The sequence below is a fragment of the Sinocyclocheilus anshuiensis genome, unplaced genomic scaffold, assembly GCF_001515605.1.
Source record: "Sinocyclocheilus anshuiensis isolate Anshui unplaced genomic scaffold, SAMN03320099.WGS_v1.1 scaffold715, whole genome shotgun sequence".
In the NCBI taxonomy this organism is placed as follows: Eukaryota; Metazoa; Chordata; class Actinopteri; order Cypriniformes; family Cyprinidae; genus Sinocyclocheilus; species Sinocyclocheilus anshuiensis.
The window spans coordinates 1,477,315-1,493,741 of record NW_015551089.1 but is presented as its reverse complement, the minus strand read 5'-3'; the positions used below and the strand labels follow the sequence as shown (position 1 = coordinate 1,493,741).

The following is a 16,427-nucleotide window of genomic DNA, read 5'->3' as shown; positions in this document are numbered from 1 at the left end:
CTGCAGGTGCTCCATCACGCCAAAGATTAGCGTACAACCGTACCACTGTGAAGAGGCACGCAACACATGTTAACCGCTGTACATTATACCCAAGTCTCTGGCACATGTCATCACCTCAGTTTCTTACCCAGCAGCGGTAGTTCTGAATCAGGTTCAATCTGACAGCTCTCACGCTCCCATCATAGCAGCCGGTGTAGATCTGCAACAGAGACAAACCACCACCAGCCTCATTTTTAAAATCATTTACTGCAATAATTAATGCTTGTAAATCTTTATGAAAAGTTTCTGGAATCCGGATCCCAATAGGGTGTTAAGTAGATGCGCTCACCATGCTCTTGTGGATGACCATACACATCACCATGTCTGAATGTCCACCATATACTTGAAGTCTGTCATGAGACTGGAAACACCACAGAGTTAGTCAATATCACAAAAACAGGTTACAACAAGCACACAACAATATCACTGTAATACAGTCCAACTAGTGTGTGAGTGAATCCAAATCAAGAAAATGGACCACTGATATTTTTTACATTATGACATTCATTTCATGACAATGAAGTATTTGATGCCACAAATTTTCATTAACACAATGTAAAAAAAAATATTGTTTACATTCTTTACCATAATGTAATTTTTTTAAACTTTAAAGTATTCATACAGGATATAAGTAATATGTCATGATTTTAATAAAAATACAGTTTAATAATACCATTGTTATTTTAGTATTACATAATATTATATTATTTATTAATATGAATATTTTGAATTGGCTTTTATTTTTGTATTTTTAGTTTTCATTTAGTTTTTTTTATTTGATGTTATTTTGTCTTTTTTATTTTTTAATCTTTTTATTTAGCTTAATTTTTTATTTCCATTTTAGTAACTTTAGTACTTCAACTTTTTAGAAATGTTACTTTGGAAATGAACAGCAAATACGTTTTTATAACAAGTTTTTCAAGTTGAGGTTTTTTCAACTAATATTTATTTTCTATTTAAGTTTTATTCAATTCATGTAAACCATTTGTAATAGTTTTAATCTTCGTTAACAATAACACTGAACAGTACCGATTTACTGTAATGCTGTAAAAATAATGTGGTAATCACTGAAAATAATGAGAATAATAAAAGTAACGTCAATAAAAAAAAAATACATTCAAAAAAAAGAAAATGTCAGGATGCTTTAAACAAGTACTGAGAAAAGGGGTCAAATATGTTTAATTGCCCTGAAAATAACAAAAAACTTTAATGGTTCTAAATTAAAGCAATAAGCGAAGCAGAGTGCCTAAAACCCCCTTAGCTGTTATAAATTCACTGTAAACCACGGCTTCACGGGGCTTATTGATTTTATAAAACGGTTATTCCATATACGTAGTAAGGTTTCACAGAATAAAACAGAGCAAATAAAGTGTAATGATATTAATAAAAACAGTATTCTTCCGCCAAACAATGTAGTTCCTCAGAAACAGTTGTGGTTCCAACAAAGTGGTTGCCGAGCAACACACAGAAGTAAACAAAGGTGTATGTTTGTAGTGTAATTTACAACAGCTTTGAACACGGCTCAACCAATCAGAATCAAGGACCGGAACTATCCGTTTTATAATCTTATGGTGTGTTCACACCAGACTTGAAGCGAATATGCGCATCGCGTCACTCGCTCTAGATTACTCGCGGGATGTTTTCCGTGTCACTCGCACGAATAATTACATTTGCGTCTGGTGTGAACACACCATTACACTTAAATTTATATATATAAAAAAAACAATTTTCGTGATTTTGGCTGGACATGGTGGGGACATTTCTTGACAAGCTTTGTAATATTTGCCTATGGCCAAGCCACTAGTTAAAGGTATGTGGAATGTGAATGTGTCATTTCTACCTGGAGCTCGTACACACGGACCAGTTTGTCCAGGCAAGCAGTGACCATCACCTTTCCCAATATGGCCACCACAGTGACGGCATGACTATGACCCTTATAAATCCTCACCAGTTCTCCTGTCTGGAGATCCAGAGACAAAGAAGTGAATTAGATGTAAACAAGACACTTTGTTCCCGCGTCTCAATGAGAAATTAGAAGCACTGTGCATCAGGTACTCACATGTACATTATGTGCATGTACAGACTGGTCACTCGAGCCACTGAACACCAAATCATTCACTACCTGCAGAGAAGAAACAAATAAAAACTTTGAGTGTGTTACTTGATTTAAAAAAATCTTTACTCTCCCTCATGTTGTACTTTTTGAATTTATTTCTTCTGTGCAGCACAAAATAGTACTTTTTGAAGTATATCCTGGCTACTCTTTTTAATATAATGAAATTGATTGAAGACTGGGGCTGTCAAGCTTCAAATAGAATGCAAAAGCATGTTTTGAATGACTGCATATTCATTAGGAAAAGTGTGATCAGGCACAAACCTTCATGCAGAGCACAGTTTTGCTGTGGCCCTCCAGCGTTCGCAGCAACAGGCCACTCTTAGCATCTCTAACACTGATGGTGGTGTCATAAGAGCCGACCAGCAGAATACGGCGAGCCCCTTCCTGAGCCGTCGCCAGGCAACTTACAGCCCGCGGGCCGTGGCACTCAAACACATCCAGCTGCTTATTGTTCTACAGGAGATGAGAGAAATATTAATCACCCCACGATCAAGGAACAGAGGACTCAATATGCTCTCAGCTTATCTTTGCTAAATTTAGCCCGAACCATGAATTCTGATTCATACCCTAAGACTGAAGGTGATCACAGAGCCATTGGCCAGACCGGCATAGAGAATTTTCCAACGATTATGAAGACAAAGCACTCGATCTGGGAGAGACAGCTGTTCCACACACTCTGTTGTCTGGGAAAAACAAACAGAAATACTGGTAATATTCTCATTATTATAGAAAAACAATATAAAGAAAACACTAAAAATACAATTTCTGTCAAAAAATGTCATTGTCATCAGTGACTTTATTATTGAAATCTACGTTAATTACTTTTTTCCAAGAAACAAAAAAAGAAGTTATCCAGGATGTCCAACAATGTTGTTTTTTTTAAACAAACTATTTAAAAAAATTGTTTTTTAATAGTAAATAAAATAAAGACCAGATAAAAAATGAATATTGGATTAAAAACAAAACTTGTTATAACTTTTATTATAAATTTAGGCAAAAAAAAATAAAAAACATTTTTTAATGTAAATGTTAAAGAAAAAAAAGCCTAATTAAAATACTACAAACAAAATCTAATAAACTAAAATTATACTGAAATCCAGAAATCTATAAATAAATCTAATTCAAAATACTATAAAAGTATATAAATAATACTAAAATAACACTGATGTCCAATCTATTCATGCTTTTTCAAGCACAAAGTGAATGGTGTCCACAGTTTTTGGCAAGGTTTTCAAATAAATAACTACTTAAATCTTAATTTTAACCATTTGATAATTATTAGATGATACATTTTAATTTCAACCATTCAATATTTATTAAATAATAATTTTTTCCTACTTTTATCAATTCTACTTCTTATACTTTCATCAGCTTTTATGGTGCTTTTTGGTACTAGAACTCACTTTCAATATATGGAAGAGAACTCTAAGTTTGTATTTGGTGTTCCACTGATTAAATAATGTCATCTGAGTTTGGAACTATTAATTGGTGACAAAAATGTCATTTTAAGTTAATTATTCCTTTAAATATCAGTTTGTTCCTCACACAGATCTACAGTGGCGATAAAAATAAGAAATCAGGAAGGGGGCCAACACTTTTTCACACCACTGTAGTGTATAAAATGTTATGGTATTCTTTTTGACAATGCTAATTACTCTCTACTTTGCTGAATGGTAAAGTGCACCCTGTGTATCTGAAAACATTCATGTTCTATTGAAGAAAAAAAGTTGCAAACAACATCAACGTGACTAAATGATGACTGTTTTCATTTTTGGGTGGACTATTTTAAAAGTGGTGTGAATCAAAGTACTTTGAGGTTGTAACAGCGGATGGTCTGGTCACTTGATCCCGAATACAGGCGTTGTTGCAGGCCTCCTCCACATGACACCAACAGACAATTCACTTTACTGCTGTGACCTTCAAACACCGCCATACACTTCCGGCTCTGTAACAACAATACAGAGACTTCTTAGAGAAACCTGTATGCGAGCTACATTCATAGATATATATCCATTTTCATGTTGAAATGCTTTTACTGAACTACAAGTCTCAGACAATTTCTACAAATTCTTACTATCAGGCTGAAAGCGCGTATAGTGCGGTCCCCTGAGCAAGTGTACAGCAGTCCGTTATGGATCTGCATTCCATTCACAGCCTCTTGATGGCCTTCAAACTCCCCTTCTGTTGGCACCTCCTCCTCCCCAGGATCTGATATAGCTGATAAAACACACACCAACATATCAGTTATTGAGTGAAACATTAACACTGTGAAATAGATGTGTGTCTAGATAATGTATGTGCTGTTACGCAACAAACAGAACACAATACAAACTTGTGGGTAAAGTTTCCTTTGATAAAAATGTCATGATCTTTCAAACAAAGTATACTTTGAAAGGCTACGTGTTCAGCTGCAGACATTTGCTAAGCATTTCGTGTCAAAACTGAAATATACTTTGGATTTAAGTCGCCACAACAATGCAACATTAGGACTGATCATCAAAACTGATCATAATCAGTGTTTACTTTTTTAACCTTTTTAACCCAACCTTTGGGAAAGTGAGTTAACGTGACAGTGCCAATATGTTTAATTTTAGTCGTCTAATGGAGTTCCCGAGAACAATTCTCAGGGTCGTCATCCCGGCAGTCACTCTCAGAGGCACAGGTTAAGTATAAAACTAACAGGCACTAAGAATACCTTGCCCTTAAAAAGTAATTTGGGGACTTGACGAACTATTTCTGTATGCTGATCGTGTGAGTATTCTAATTTGGTCGTTCTGCTATGACTGCACTGAGCACAGAACAAGATGAATTGAAATGTACTCACTGCTACCAGTAGTTAAAAAATAAATTAAATAAAACAAAATAAAATAAATGACAGATAGTAAGTGATTCGCACATGACATATCATGATCATCTGATGTTTAAGGCATGATACTGCCGAGGCAGTGGTACATTTGCAACAGCTTCCATGTATGTTTTTGAACACATCACATACCTGAAGGCACCTTGGACTCCAACACTGAGGCTGATTTTACTTCACTGTAACAAAAAAAAAAGAGAGATTTTTCAATACTGACTAACTTCAATGACCATTATCAGAAAGAGTCAAGGTGCCAGAAGGCAAAAAAAACACCAAGCCAGACCATCTGTAAGTGAACATGACATTAAACAACCTGTATCTATTATGTCTGTGTACACTCGTCCACCACAAACTGCTGTATTTTCAAAGCCCAACAGCCAAATGCTTGATGAACATTACCTTTCATCTTTCAGAATGCTTACTAACCTCAGAGATCTTACAGATTAAAAACACTTTTTGGAAACCCCTTGTTGTTTGTTGACAAACTATTATGGTGTTCCCACACTCAAGTCCTAACTACAGCTAGTTTGATTAGCATTTTTCATTGTGATCTAGTTCACTTTCTAATCGCACTGTTTTTGGAACCCAAAGCACTAGAAAAATATAGTATTAAATATTTGTATTATTACTATTAATAAAGTCAATATTATACATTAGTGGCATAAAATGTTTTGTATTCACAGTGCGTAAGCTACGTACACTGTAGGGTTGGGCCGATAGACGATGCCATCGTCCATCGCCGATGACTGATAGACATCACGATGTTGAGGAGATCGTGATTTCTCATACCCCCCGCATCCCAATAACGTGTTCGGAAAGAAAATGACGTGTACTACTACGGAACCCCTAAAGGGAATAAATACCAGATGGGAGGAAAATATATATTTCAATATTTTCTCTCGCAGTTATATCATTGGGCAATTATACTGTATATAAATTGCGGGCATCAGGGAGCCGCTATTATGCCTGGCATTGAAACTGCTTTTGAATGCATGATCGCTTTTTAGTTTCACTTTCACGATCCCACATACTCTGTTAGAGGCAGTACTTACCAAACATTTTGCAAATCATTCGCCATCGTCCTCAGTCATCTCTCCTTACTCTGTTTATGTGGTAAGTTAAATTTTATGTAGGTACTGTAATTTAACAGGCAACCGTTAGCAATCGTTATTTGTTTTCCGTGCCTTTCTGAATATGGATTCATGCTTCGGGCACACCCTCTAACTCCCCCTTGCCCAACCCTAGTACACTGCGGACTTAAAATAAACTGTCGTTCAAATTGAACTTATCTCAGTTTGGTCCAAATCTGATGCATTCATATAGAGGTCAAATTTCAAAAGATCCCTTTTTACTTCACAAGCTTACTATCATTGCTATAAGAGACGGTGTTCGATCCTGCTCCTGGAGGGTCACTATCCTGCAATGTTTAGATCTGGTACTAATTACCACAGCTGAACCAACTAATCAAGGTCTTCAGGATTATGAGAAATCTCTAGGGCAGTGTGCTATGTCAGGTTGGAGCTAAATTATGCAGGCACAGGATTGGACGCGCCTAATATATTAAGAATGTTTAGAAAATCCCAGTTCAAACCACGAGACATACCTTTCACAAGCCTTGACTATACTGCTAGTATCAATTTCACTAGTGGAGGTGACCTCATTGCAGGCAAGATTTTGAGGGTCCTTGACGGCATGGTCTGTTGTGTATGCAGTGGCTGACTCCTTGGCCTTCTTTTCAGGCATCTCTTCTGGGTCTGAAGAATCTAGATTGACAATGTCAATATCAGGTTGGGGAAGCTCCACCATCTCCAGTTCAGATGAATCAGAGTGACGTTCATTCATTGGTGGTGGTGTTGCTAGCTTGGTTCCCTGTGGTTGCGCCTTTGATGCTTCGGTCACCACCATCTCTTCATTTTCATCTTTCTCTTCTGGTGTGGGGGGTGAGATGTTCGTGCTGCTGGATCGCCGATGAGGTCGGCACTTGCGGGTAGGTCGGGTAGCGGGCTGCTCTGCATCAAGCTCAGATTCGCTGATTTCAGGCTGCTCGTTCAACTTTGCTTTATTAAGACACTTCCTCTTCTTTAGCTTTCGAACACGCTTAACTGGATTAGTTTCTAGGTGGTTAGAGGGAGACAGTGGCTTAGGAGAGAGGGTTGCAGACATTAGTGAGGAAGACAGGTTGGCTAACCCCTCTTGAGAGCTCGAATTTGGATGAATTTCTTTGACGGGTGACGGCTGTAATCTGTGAACTGAGGAAGCGGCTGTCAAAGCCATGCTTGTGGCGTCTCGTGAAGCCTCCATCTTACTGCTGAAGGTAGTATCTGTTTTAAATGAGGAATAAACATTCTATAATTCAGTACTGCTAGCAATAGCAACCTCTGAGCTGCAATTTATTGATTGGAACCTACCTGTTTGACAGGTTGCAAACAAAGTTTGGACAGGTGCGGTACTTTGAGGTGCTGGGAGGGGGCTTTTGACAAGGTTAGGCTCAGGAATGAGGTTACATTGAGAGATGGGCTCCTGTTTGATGGTAACAGGCAGTGAGGAGGTTAAAGAGGATGAGTGAGCAGCTGCTGTTGGGTGAACAGGGTTGGCGGTGATCTGAGAAACCTGGGTTGATGAAGAAGTTAAGATGTCCTCACTGTTCCTCTCTCTTTCTTTTGACTCAAATTCACCTGAAAAAGAATTTTGATGTCCATATATATTTTATTATCAGTAACAAATAAGCTTTTCATAAAACTTGATTTGGTTTAGACTTGGTACATGTAAGGCGCTTACTGTCATACCTCTTATATACATGATACATACTACAAACTGGCTTTACAGGTATGAACTCCATGAAAGGATATGTGGTATTAATCTGACTTTCCTCATCATTTACCTTAGATTTATAGAGTTAATAAATATGATTACATGACTCCTGCTTTCTGGTTTTTGTACCTTGCATTCCATGAAGAATTTCAATGCGCTTGGTTCTCAAAGAGTTCATCTCATTAGTTACCTGTAAAATAGTTAATAAAATACTGTAAAATCAAGTGACAGCCCAGTGAGAGCTGAAAAAAAATGTAATCCATTTTTGTTAGCACTACAGTGCTAGGTCTTACCTGTTGTTTCACCATAAGCAAGCGCTGCACTTCCAAATAGGCAGCTTGCAGGGCAGCACGTGCCTGAATAAGACTGTTGTCCACAGCCTGAAGAGATGTGTTAAGCTCCTCCTCACGTTGAGATACAGCCAGCAACTGATCCACTTGCGAGTGCTCTGAAAACCACAATACATAGAAATATTAAAATACTTAAATAAGGACACTGTGTAGTTTGGTTTATAGAAAATAGCATAAAGCAGTTTCCTTACCTTTCTTAGCCTTAATTTTTTGCCTCTTGTTTTTCCTATCGTCATTAGGAATCTCTGGAGACACAACATCCTAGTGGAAAGACCCAACAATTAGATAATGGCAAGAATTATATTCCATTTACGTTATTCTTGCATTAATGTTCATGTAGAACATTTAAAAATGACACTGGATGTTGCCTTTAGAGGCAGCTATGTAATGTAGCAGGCTGATAATTACATTAGAATTAGAGCTACTGTGTTTCTGAGTATGCCAAGCATAAACCATAGTGTCAAGTATGAAGTTTACCCCTGGAGCTCTGCGTTTCTTCCCAGCTCCTTGCGTGTCAATCAGTTCAGGCTCTGATCTACAACCGCCGTCTTCTTCAACTTCCTCTGGGCCCTTAGAAGGCCCTATCGAACCTTGAATTTCCAGATGGCCTTTGGACTGCAGCTCCTCTCTCCTTGGTGGCTGTGAGGGGCCACAAGCAAGAGAGTCTCTCACTGGTTCTACAGCTTTGGGGAGGGAGCTGGTACCTGCAGAACCATCCTTGACCACATTGCTTTCAGACAAGCTACGCTTACGGGAAGGCACTTGACTAAATTCAACCAGCGAGTCCCAATGAAAGCCCTCAGAAAGAGGTACATCATCTTCATCCATTTGGTTTGGACCCTCAGGTTCACAGGGCACCATTTCTATACCAAATCTGAAAAGATTCAGGACAAATATGGAATTAAGGTATGAAGGAAGTAACCATTTTATGCAAGAAAACGGAAAATGAAGAGATATTCATGCAGTACCTTGGTAAGCCCTTGCCCTGCTTCTTCCGGTTGACTTCCTGGTAGACCTGGTCCCAGTTGACATTCCGCCTTGAGCCAGATGAGCTAATAAGCTGCCGCAAAGTGGGTTTAAGTCCTGAGTCCTTCTCAGTCTCATTCTTTCGCGTCCCACTCACATTTCTAATACGCCTGGCTATATTCAAATTGGGTTCATGGGATGCGGCTTTGGCTTTGGTGCCCATATGGCGGTTCAGATCCCTTTGTAGACATGCAGGCAAGGCAAGCTTACTTAAAGGGGGCACAGAGTCACCGGCAGTTTGTTGTGATGGGCTGCTGTGGGACCCCTCACCAGTTGAGCACAAACCTTCATCCAGTGTGTCCATGACTTGATTTTCTTCCATTTCACCACACTCCTCATCTTCGTGGTCCATAGTGGAGGTACTAACTTGTAAGGACTGCAGAGATGGCCTAGTGTCACTGCGCACATTGCCAATATGTACTGAGGTCTCAGTACTGGTTAACTGCTCTTGTTCATTGCTAAAACATCTCACAAAACCCAAACTTTCTTGACCCTTGTTCTTGTTAAGTCTCTTCTTACTCTCATGTAATTTTTGATTCTTTAGTTCTGAACTCTCTACTTGCTCTTTAATCTGAGGCACAGCCTTTGATCCTTTGAGGCAGCTCTCTGTACCAGATATGTCATTAGAGTTATTTCTATTAAGCAATGTCTCTTTAGCTTTTCGCAGCATCTCTGACAGCAGATCTTGCTCTGCATTGGAAGTGGCATGTTGTGGGAATTCAGAGCTTGAATGGGAATGCTTAAAACCTTTAGAGCTGACAAAGTCTTGACTTCCTGTTTGTTTGAGATTCATTTCTGAACCATCTTCAGCAAGCTTGCTGGGCTTCTCTGTTTTCCTAGTGGTTGAGGTGGAGGGGTAGGAGAAACTATCCATGCTAGTACTGCCAATGTTCTTGAAGCAACTCTTCTGCTCCCTGCAATCACTCTCTTCAGGTTCTGTGGGTTTATACTGACAATTTTTTTGGTCTGCCTTGGATATCGTCTCCATGTCCTGACTGCCCACGTTGAAACTTTGTGCCTTAGAGGTTTGAGGAGATTCCGCATCTGAATTATCTAATGTTGGCTGAGGGTTAGTCTGGGATGAAGGATCCCCAAGTTTAGCTTGTGGATATGGTGCCCATCGGTGAGCCTTCTCTGACTTCTGACCCTTACCTTTGTTGGGATCATGCTCTCCACCAGATTCTTCTAGAATCTGTTCACCCTGTGTCTGATTCTCAGAGCTGCTGGGTGTCTTCTGAGGCTCTTTTGCAGGTGATTTAAAGAGCCTAGGTGGTGACATATATTGTCCATTCCATGGGACATTAAACTGACTGTTGTTCCAGGGAAATTGGTTTCTCAGTTGTGGAGGGCAGACTCGTGGAGGGCAGACTCCAAATCCACCTTGTCTACCACCCCAAAAGTTTCCTTGGTTGTGCAAACTCCCTCCATGACGACCAACAGAGTCCCATTTCTGCAAGTTAGGCGGTCCTTGAGCATGCCACGTGGCCCACCTAACATCCCGGCTAGGATGAAACCTTTTGCCATGTTCAGGGGATGAAAATCTCAAATTCTGCCAATTGGAGCCTCTGCCCCTTTTGGGCATCTGAGGAAAGTTAGGATAGGGCCGGTCCCAAGGGCCACACTGCTGGTACATCAAAGGCCTTGGCCCAAGCCACTGAGTCCGAAGCTCCTGCCACCTCCTGCGTTCTTCCTGCTCTTCTTTAGCCTGCTTTGCAGAAGCCTCTTCTTTCCTAATAGAGTTCAGTATAGAATGGTAACATACAATGATTTAACTGGCAAAAATGGTACGGACACACTCAACAACGAGGACAGGGGAAAAGCTTGATGGATAGGTTAAAGGGGTCATATGATGCTTTTTTAAAGATCATTATTTTGTGTATTTGGTGTAACAGAATATGTTGACATGCTTTAATGTTCAAAAAACACATTATTTTTCAAATACTGTACATTATTGTAGGTCCTCTATGCCCCGCCTCTCTCAAACGCTTCGTTTTCTACAAAGTCCCTCCTTCCGACAAGTGCAGTCTTCTCTCGCGCTCTCTCTCTCTCTCTCTCTCGCGCTCTCTCTCTCTCTCTCGCTCACACACACACGCACACGCACACGATGTGCAAAACTCCGCATTTGAACAGTCAATACCAAATACTTAAACTACATGGCTGCATCAACACTAACTGTGGTTACTGAAACCACGCCTTCTTTCTTTGCGTGCACATTTGGGCGGCATTATGCAAATATTTCCACATAGTGAGGTAGATATGTGGGGGCGTGTTAGAACGAGCCGTTTTAGGGGGGCGTGGCAGAGTCTTAACTTTGATAAAGAATATCTCTTTGGTTTTGAGACTTTAGTCTTTGCAACTTCAGGGATCTTATCTATGCACAATCAGCTTGTAACACTCCAAAGAGAAAGGAAAACTTGAAATCGCATCATATGACCCCTTTAAACAACAATGCATGTAAATTCAAATATGCGGAGAAACACAAAACATGACAGGCTATCTGTATAAAAGCATGTCTCTATACAGTTGGAAATAAGGTCATTAAAACTGCTAAGAATGCTGCCTTTTCCTGTCTTTCAGAGTATAAGGAGGCCATATGATAGGATACAATTTGGTATGTGACAGGATAACAGCTGTTGATGACCCACTGTTTGTGAAAATTCTACTGCTTGTGGCATTCCCCACCAAAACTCAGAAATCACCCACATTCAGTACCTTCATTTATCGTGCTCCAAATAAACCAAATTGCAGACTCAAAGATTGCTTATTCATCCTTGAATAATTAAACCAGAGACACAGACCTATCACAATGCTTCCATTGAAAAGATCTGTCTCAAGACCAAACTCATTTTATTGGATCAAACTTTTATGAATAAGGAACTACTGTTATTTTTAATCATTTAATAGTATTATTTCTGTCTTGATTTGCAGTGGTCATGACTTAATTGTCTTCACATCTTCACATAACAAAAGTTGTATTCTTTAGATCTTGAACAACTGGGATATCTAAATGTTCTACGGCTGACCACAGAAATGGTGAGTGATGTACAGGTCTTTCTATTATGTTGTGTGAGATCAAGGGAAAACAACTTTCTGTTAGACAAAAATAAAGATGAAGTCAAATAAAATAAAAAATAATGTATTATGTATTAGGGCAGAACAGAAAAGGACTTCTGTCATTAATTAATGTCTAACATGTGACTTAAAGAGCATGGTGCAAAAAAATACTTGGTGAGGTCAGACTATTTAAAGACATAGTGCCCATGCTGTTTAAGGGCTGAGCTGGAAAGGCATGGTGTGCATCCAAGAGTGTGAGAGTGCAAGTGTTGCAGTCATGGCTGTTTTTGGCCTCGCTTGACACCAGACTCCACTGTATGCAGAATAGTTTAATATAGAACTGCAGGTGTTGTGGTAAAAAACAGATTATTAAAACCCTAAGAAAACACACTTCATTGACAAAGATTTAAACACTACCATGCAATTAATCAATAGATAACAGGTCTGCAACCACCATCAATACAATTCAGGGCTTTCAAACACATAGCAAGCAAAGACTCACCTGATCATTTCTTTGCGTTTCTCGATAAGCTGCACAAAGTCCTTGTCAAAGTACTCTTCATCTTGGTCTTTGTTTGTGGGCCGGTTCTTCTGATCCTCAATGTGCTGTTTATGCAAAGGGCTGGAAATGTGACTGGCATAGTCAGTCAGGCTCACCTCCGTTACACCGCAGACCCGGCACTCGTGTCCACAGTCCCTGGGGACGGAGGGGAACATAGGCTGCTCAATACTTCCCTCAGGCATGGCTACTGCTTCTGAGTGGCTGTCTAATGAGTTATGGTCTTTTTGAGAGATCAGGAGGCAAACTGACTTTTCAATCATAAAATAAAATCCAACTAGTTACTAAAAAGGAAAGAAAAAAAACGCAATCTTCCGGATCTTGTGGTACATCTTCAGGGGCTTCACAAATGGGTTTGAGTGAACAGGCAAGAACAGAAGGTGCTGGGAGATCTTGAGCTCAGAGGGGCGACCACCCTCTCAGCAGCTGCTGAGCCTTAGCACGCTGTCATGATGGAGTCCGCTGTGCTCTGAGACGAGGGTTGGGAGAGCTGTTGGATTTTGGTGTGTTGCTCTTTAGGGCTGCAGCAAGGGCGGGACTCTTCTGCTAGCTGTAATGCAAGCTGCTTACAGTTGCCGACTTGAAAACCCCTCCCTGCCATAGATGCTGTCTTTAGTGCCAAACTCGTGAGCTGATAAAATACTTGCTGTTGGCAGATGGTCTATCCCCCGAAAAATGATGTCATGGCAGCTTGCCATTTTGCAGTCAGCATTCTGTTATGTTATTATTTCTAACTTAAAATTCCCCAAAAAATCTGTGCGGCTTGCAATTGAGCACTATGATTGTGATTATGATTTGTGTGATTATCTCTATGTTCTGTAGTTAATTTCCATTTGATCAACTGAACGATTGATTACTGAAATCATTGATTTGATTAATGCTCTAAACATTAAGTTACATTGATCTCATAAGCATCATCACCAAGATGCAATTAGCTATAATATGACAAACCTCTAAAAATCGACTTGTGTGTTTTTCATTTTAGATTTCAATACCCTCCCCATTTAAGAATGTCATTCTCACTTTTCACATTCCAGAGATGTACATAAATTGTCACATGAGGCAGTTGTTATTTGTCAGCCTTGCCAGTTGTTTCCAATGTCCCTATATATACTGTCGGGTTAAGGCAGCTGCCTCGGCTTATCTATCGTCTGACCAAAGGAGACACGTGCCTTACATTACACATGTTTTTCATCTTTGACCATAACCATATTCTACACCTTTCACCAAAGAATTTTCCAAAATATTTTCCATGAACTTTGAAGTTTGTGAAGCTGCGTAAGGATTTTTTAACAATTATTTAAAACAATGAATTTCAAATATTTTTTTTTTAAATAAATGATCAAAACAGTTATGCCTTATAATTAGTTTTGCATATCTCAAATAATGCTAAAATGCCCTGAGATTTGAAGGAGGCACAGTTCTATGAATTTGGGAGTATAACTTTAGTGTTGATAGTAGAGATGAGTTTCCCAAACTGGAGTTTGTGAGGAAACTGCAGAGTTGATTAAAATCGAATAATTAATTAAATCATAAAAATATAAAATAAATTAATTAATTAACGAAACACTTCATAAAAAAAGATTAAAGGGGTGCTATTATGCTCTTTTACAAAGTCTTGATTTTGTTTTGGGGGTGTACTAGGACAGGCTATCATACTAGGTTGTTCGAAAAACATTATTATTATTTTTCACATATTTTACATTATTACAACACAGCTTTGTAACTTTGCAGATATTTTTTATGCTCAAACATCAACATTACAGACTAACTAAAGTTGAAAAAGTGAAAAAGCATAATAGGGCCCCTTTAAACATTCGTTTAACCAGCCTGTCAAGTGACCATTACATAACCTGACATTAGAAAACCATGAACATGCAAATGTACTGTTAACATTTTTAGATATTAACTTACAACATCATGTGGTAGTTAAGATAAATATTTGAAGTCAAAGGGGTTTTTTGTAACATTGGTGCGTAACATGGCCTCTTACCGGCCTTTCAGAATCTCCAGCTCCCGGTGGTGCAGCATACTTCTCATGTGCTCTTCCATCTCCTAAAACCCAAAGACACCATTACAATATGGCATAATAGTATTGAACAATATTTCAAAAAATACAGGAACAATTTTTTATTTTTATTTTACACAAATCAATTTTAACGAAGAATTTATTCTTACATGCAAGACAAAGGTTATTTGTAACCATAGATCTCACAACAGAACAGTGCATGTGCAGAGGTCAGACAGGTGCCAACATGAGCAAATAAATTACAGTTTGTCACACAAGAACTCAGAGCAAACTGTCGCATTCTAGCAGAAATGGGAGATGATGAGATGTATGCTTAAATATACAGGTTTACCTGTTTGGAGCTGTAGACAGTTTCACAAAGAATGCATTTCTGTTCTTTAACCATGTTGAATGATGTTATTGTATCTCAGGTCACCACAAACAAACAGGGTTCTGCATAAAGACACAAATAAAACAATCACAACAGGCAGCATATAACGAGTGACAAATTATTAAAATCACTAGCTAAGAATAATTTTCCTGATTTCTCATTCCATCCATAGATTTGGATTTATGAAGCAATTTAGGAAGGAAAATAACTTTTACATTTTAAAGAATAATAATAATTTTTCGCAATTGTAATGTTGTGATTATATATTTAAATTTATTGTCCATAAAATAAAAAATTATTGGATGAAATCAAATAAATGAAATTAATCAAAAGCAAATAATTAATATCACATGATTATAGATCTTCTTGAACATACTCAGCAATCTCTAGTTTGATATGCTAAAGCTTTTTGGCAGGTACTCTACAGTAAAGATGTACCACCGGTCAAAATGTAGCCAGTGACAGCATTCAGACTCAGTCATGCACATAGCTCAAAGATGACTAAACTTTCTTGTTTATTTCATACTGCAGAGGCTCGTTTAAGGGTTTGCCTAATCTTACATCAGATTGTGTGGTATCAGTAATGCATGAGGTTGGACAAACTACATAAGGAAGGAAAGAGGGTCAGTGTCTCTGGCTCCACTGCAGGATGCCAGAGGACACAATCCGGGGACAGCACTCAAGTCAGGAAGCTAAATGCAGCATGCTGGGAGTGCAGCACACAAGCCAACCACAAAACCACTGCAGGGTCATGTCTTGGCATGTTCATTTCTCAAACAGAGTTTGGAAAAACCCACTGCACAAACACAGTTCCTTCACAGCGTAAGGGGATATTTATACAGAACATGATTTGCATTTAAATAGTTGAATGCTGAGTTGCGAGATGCAGTGGTAATCTGTAATGGCATCCGTTTAATGCATTCTTACATAAAAATCTGACACATTATTTGTGGATCTTGGCCACGCATTGTGATTCTAATGCGTACAATATGCACTGAATTGGACGAATAACCTTTGTTAGCAAGTTATTGTGTAGGATTTAACTATTTTCCTGCTCATCTGAACCATAGACTGTAAAAGATCTGAACACACGCAAATGTTGCAAGACAGAACCAATCAATCACAGAGAGCATTCACTCTGCTGACAGTGCATTCAAACAGGGCTGCGTTTCCCAAAAGTATCATAAGAAAGCATTAAAGCTTTTGGGAACGG

At 38.8% G+C, this 16,427-nt stretch overlaps 1 protein-coding gene across 2 annotated transcripts in view; it reads right to left on the bottom strand.

Annotated features, from left to right (window-relative positions):
• The window catches only part of LOC107662613 (zinc finger protein 106-like), a 22,405-nt gene that overhangs the window by 2,867 nt on the left and 3,111 nt on the right, over window positions 1-16,427 (bottom strand). Inside the window, exons 2-21 of one of the 2 annotated variants that reach the window (XM_016452697.1) lie at window positions 15,176-15,276; window positions 14,809-14,870; window positions 12,759-12,953; window positions 9,145-10,932; window positions 8,654-9,050; window positions 8,368-8,437; window positions 8,120-8,274; window positions 7,956-8,016; window positions 7,424-7,690; window positions 6,619-7,336; window positions 5,151-5,194; window positions 4,230-4,372; window positions 3,966-4,100; window positions 2,722-2,838; window positions 2,417-2,608; window positions 2,099-2,161; window positions 1,880-1,999; window positions 329-400; window positions 128-199; window positions 1-45 (exon numbers count right to left, since the gene is read on the bottom strand). The exon at window positions 1-45 is cut by the window's left edge and continues 105 nt beyond it. In XM_016452697.1, the coding sequence (XP_016308183.1) occupies window positions 1-45; window positions 128-199; window positions 329-400; window positions 1,880-1,999; window positions 2,099-2,161; window positions 2,417-2,608; window positions 2,722-2,838; window positions 3,966-4,100; window positions 4,230-4,372; window positions 5,151-5,194; window positions 6,619-7,336; window positions 7,424-7,690; window positions 7,956-8,016; window positions 8,120-8,274; window positions 8,368-8,437; window positions 8,654-9,050; window positions 9,145-10,932; window positions 12,759-12,953; window positions 14,809-14,870; window positions 15,176-15,229 (4,770 nt within the window). In that variant the 5' untranslated portion in view covers window positions 15,230-15,276. Of the gene's footprint in view, window positions 46-127; window positions 200-328; window positions 401-1,879; window positions 2,000-2,098; window positions 2,162-2,416; window positions 2,609-2,721; window positions 2,839-3,965; window positions 4,101-4,229; window positions 4,373-5,150; window positions 5,195-6,618; window positions 7,337-7,423; window positions 7,691-7,955; window positions 8,017-8,119; window positions 8,275-8,367; window positions 8,438-8,653; window positions 9,051-9,144; window positions 10,933-12,758; window positions 13,273-14,808; window positions 14,871-15,175; window positions 15,277-16,427 lie in introns of those variants that run through there. The other variant, XM_016452695.1, reaches the window with a different exon arrangement.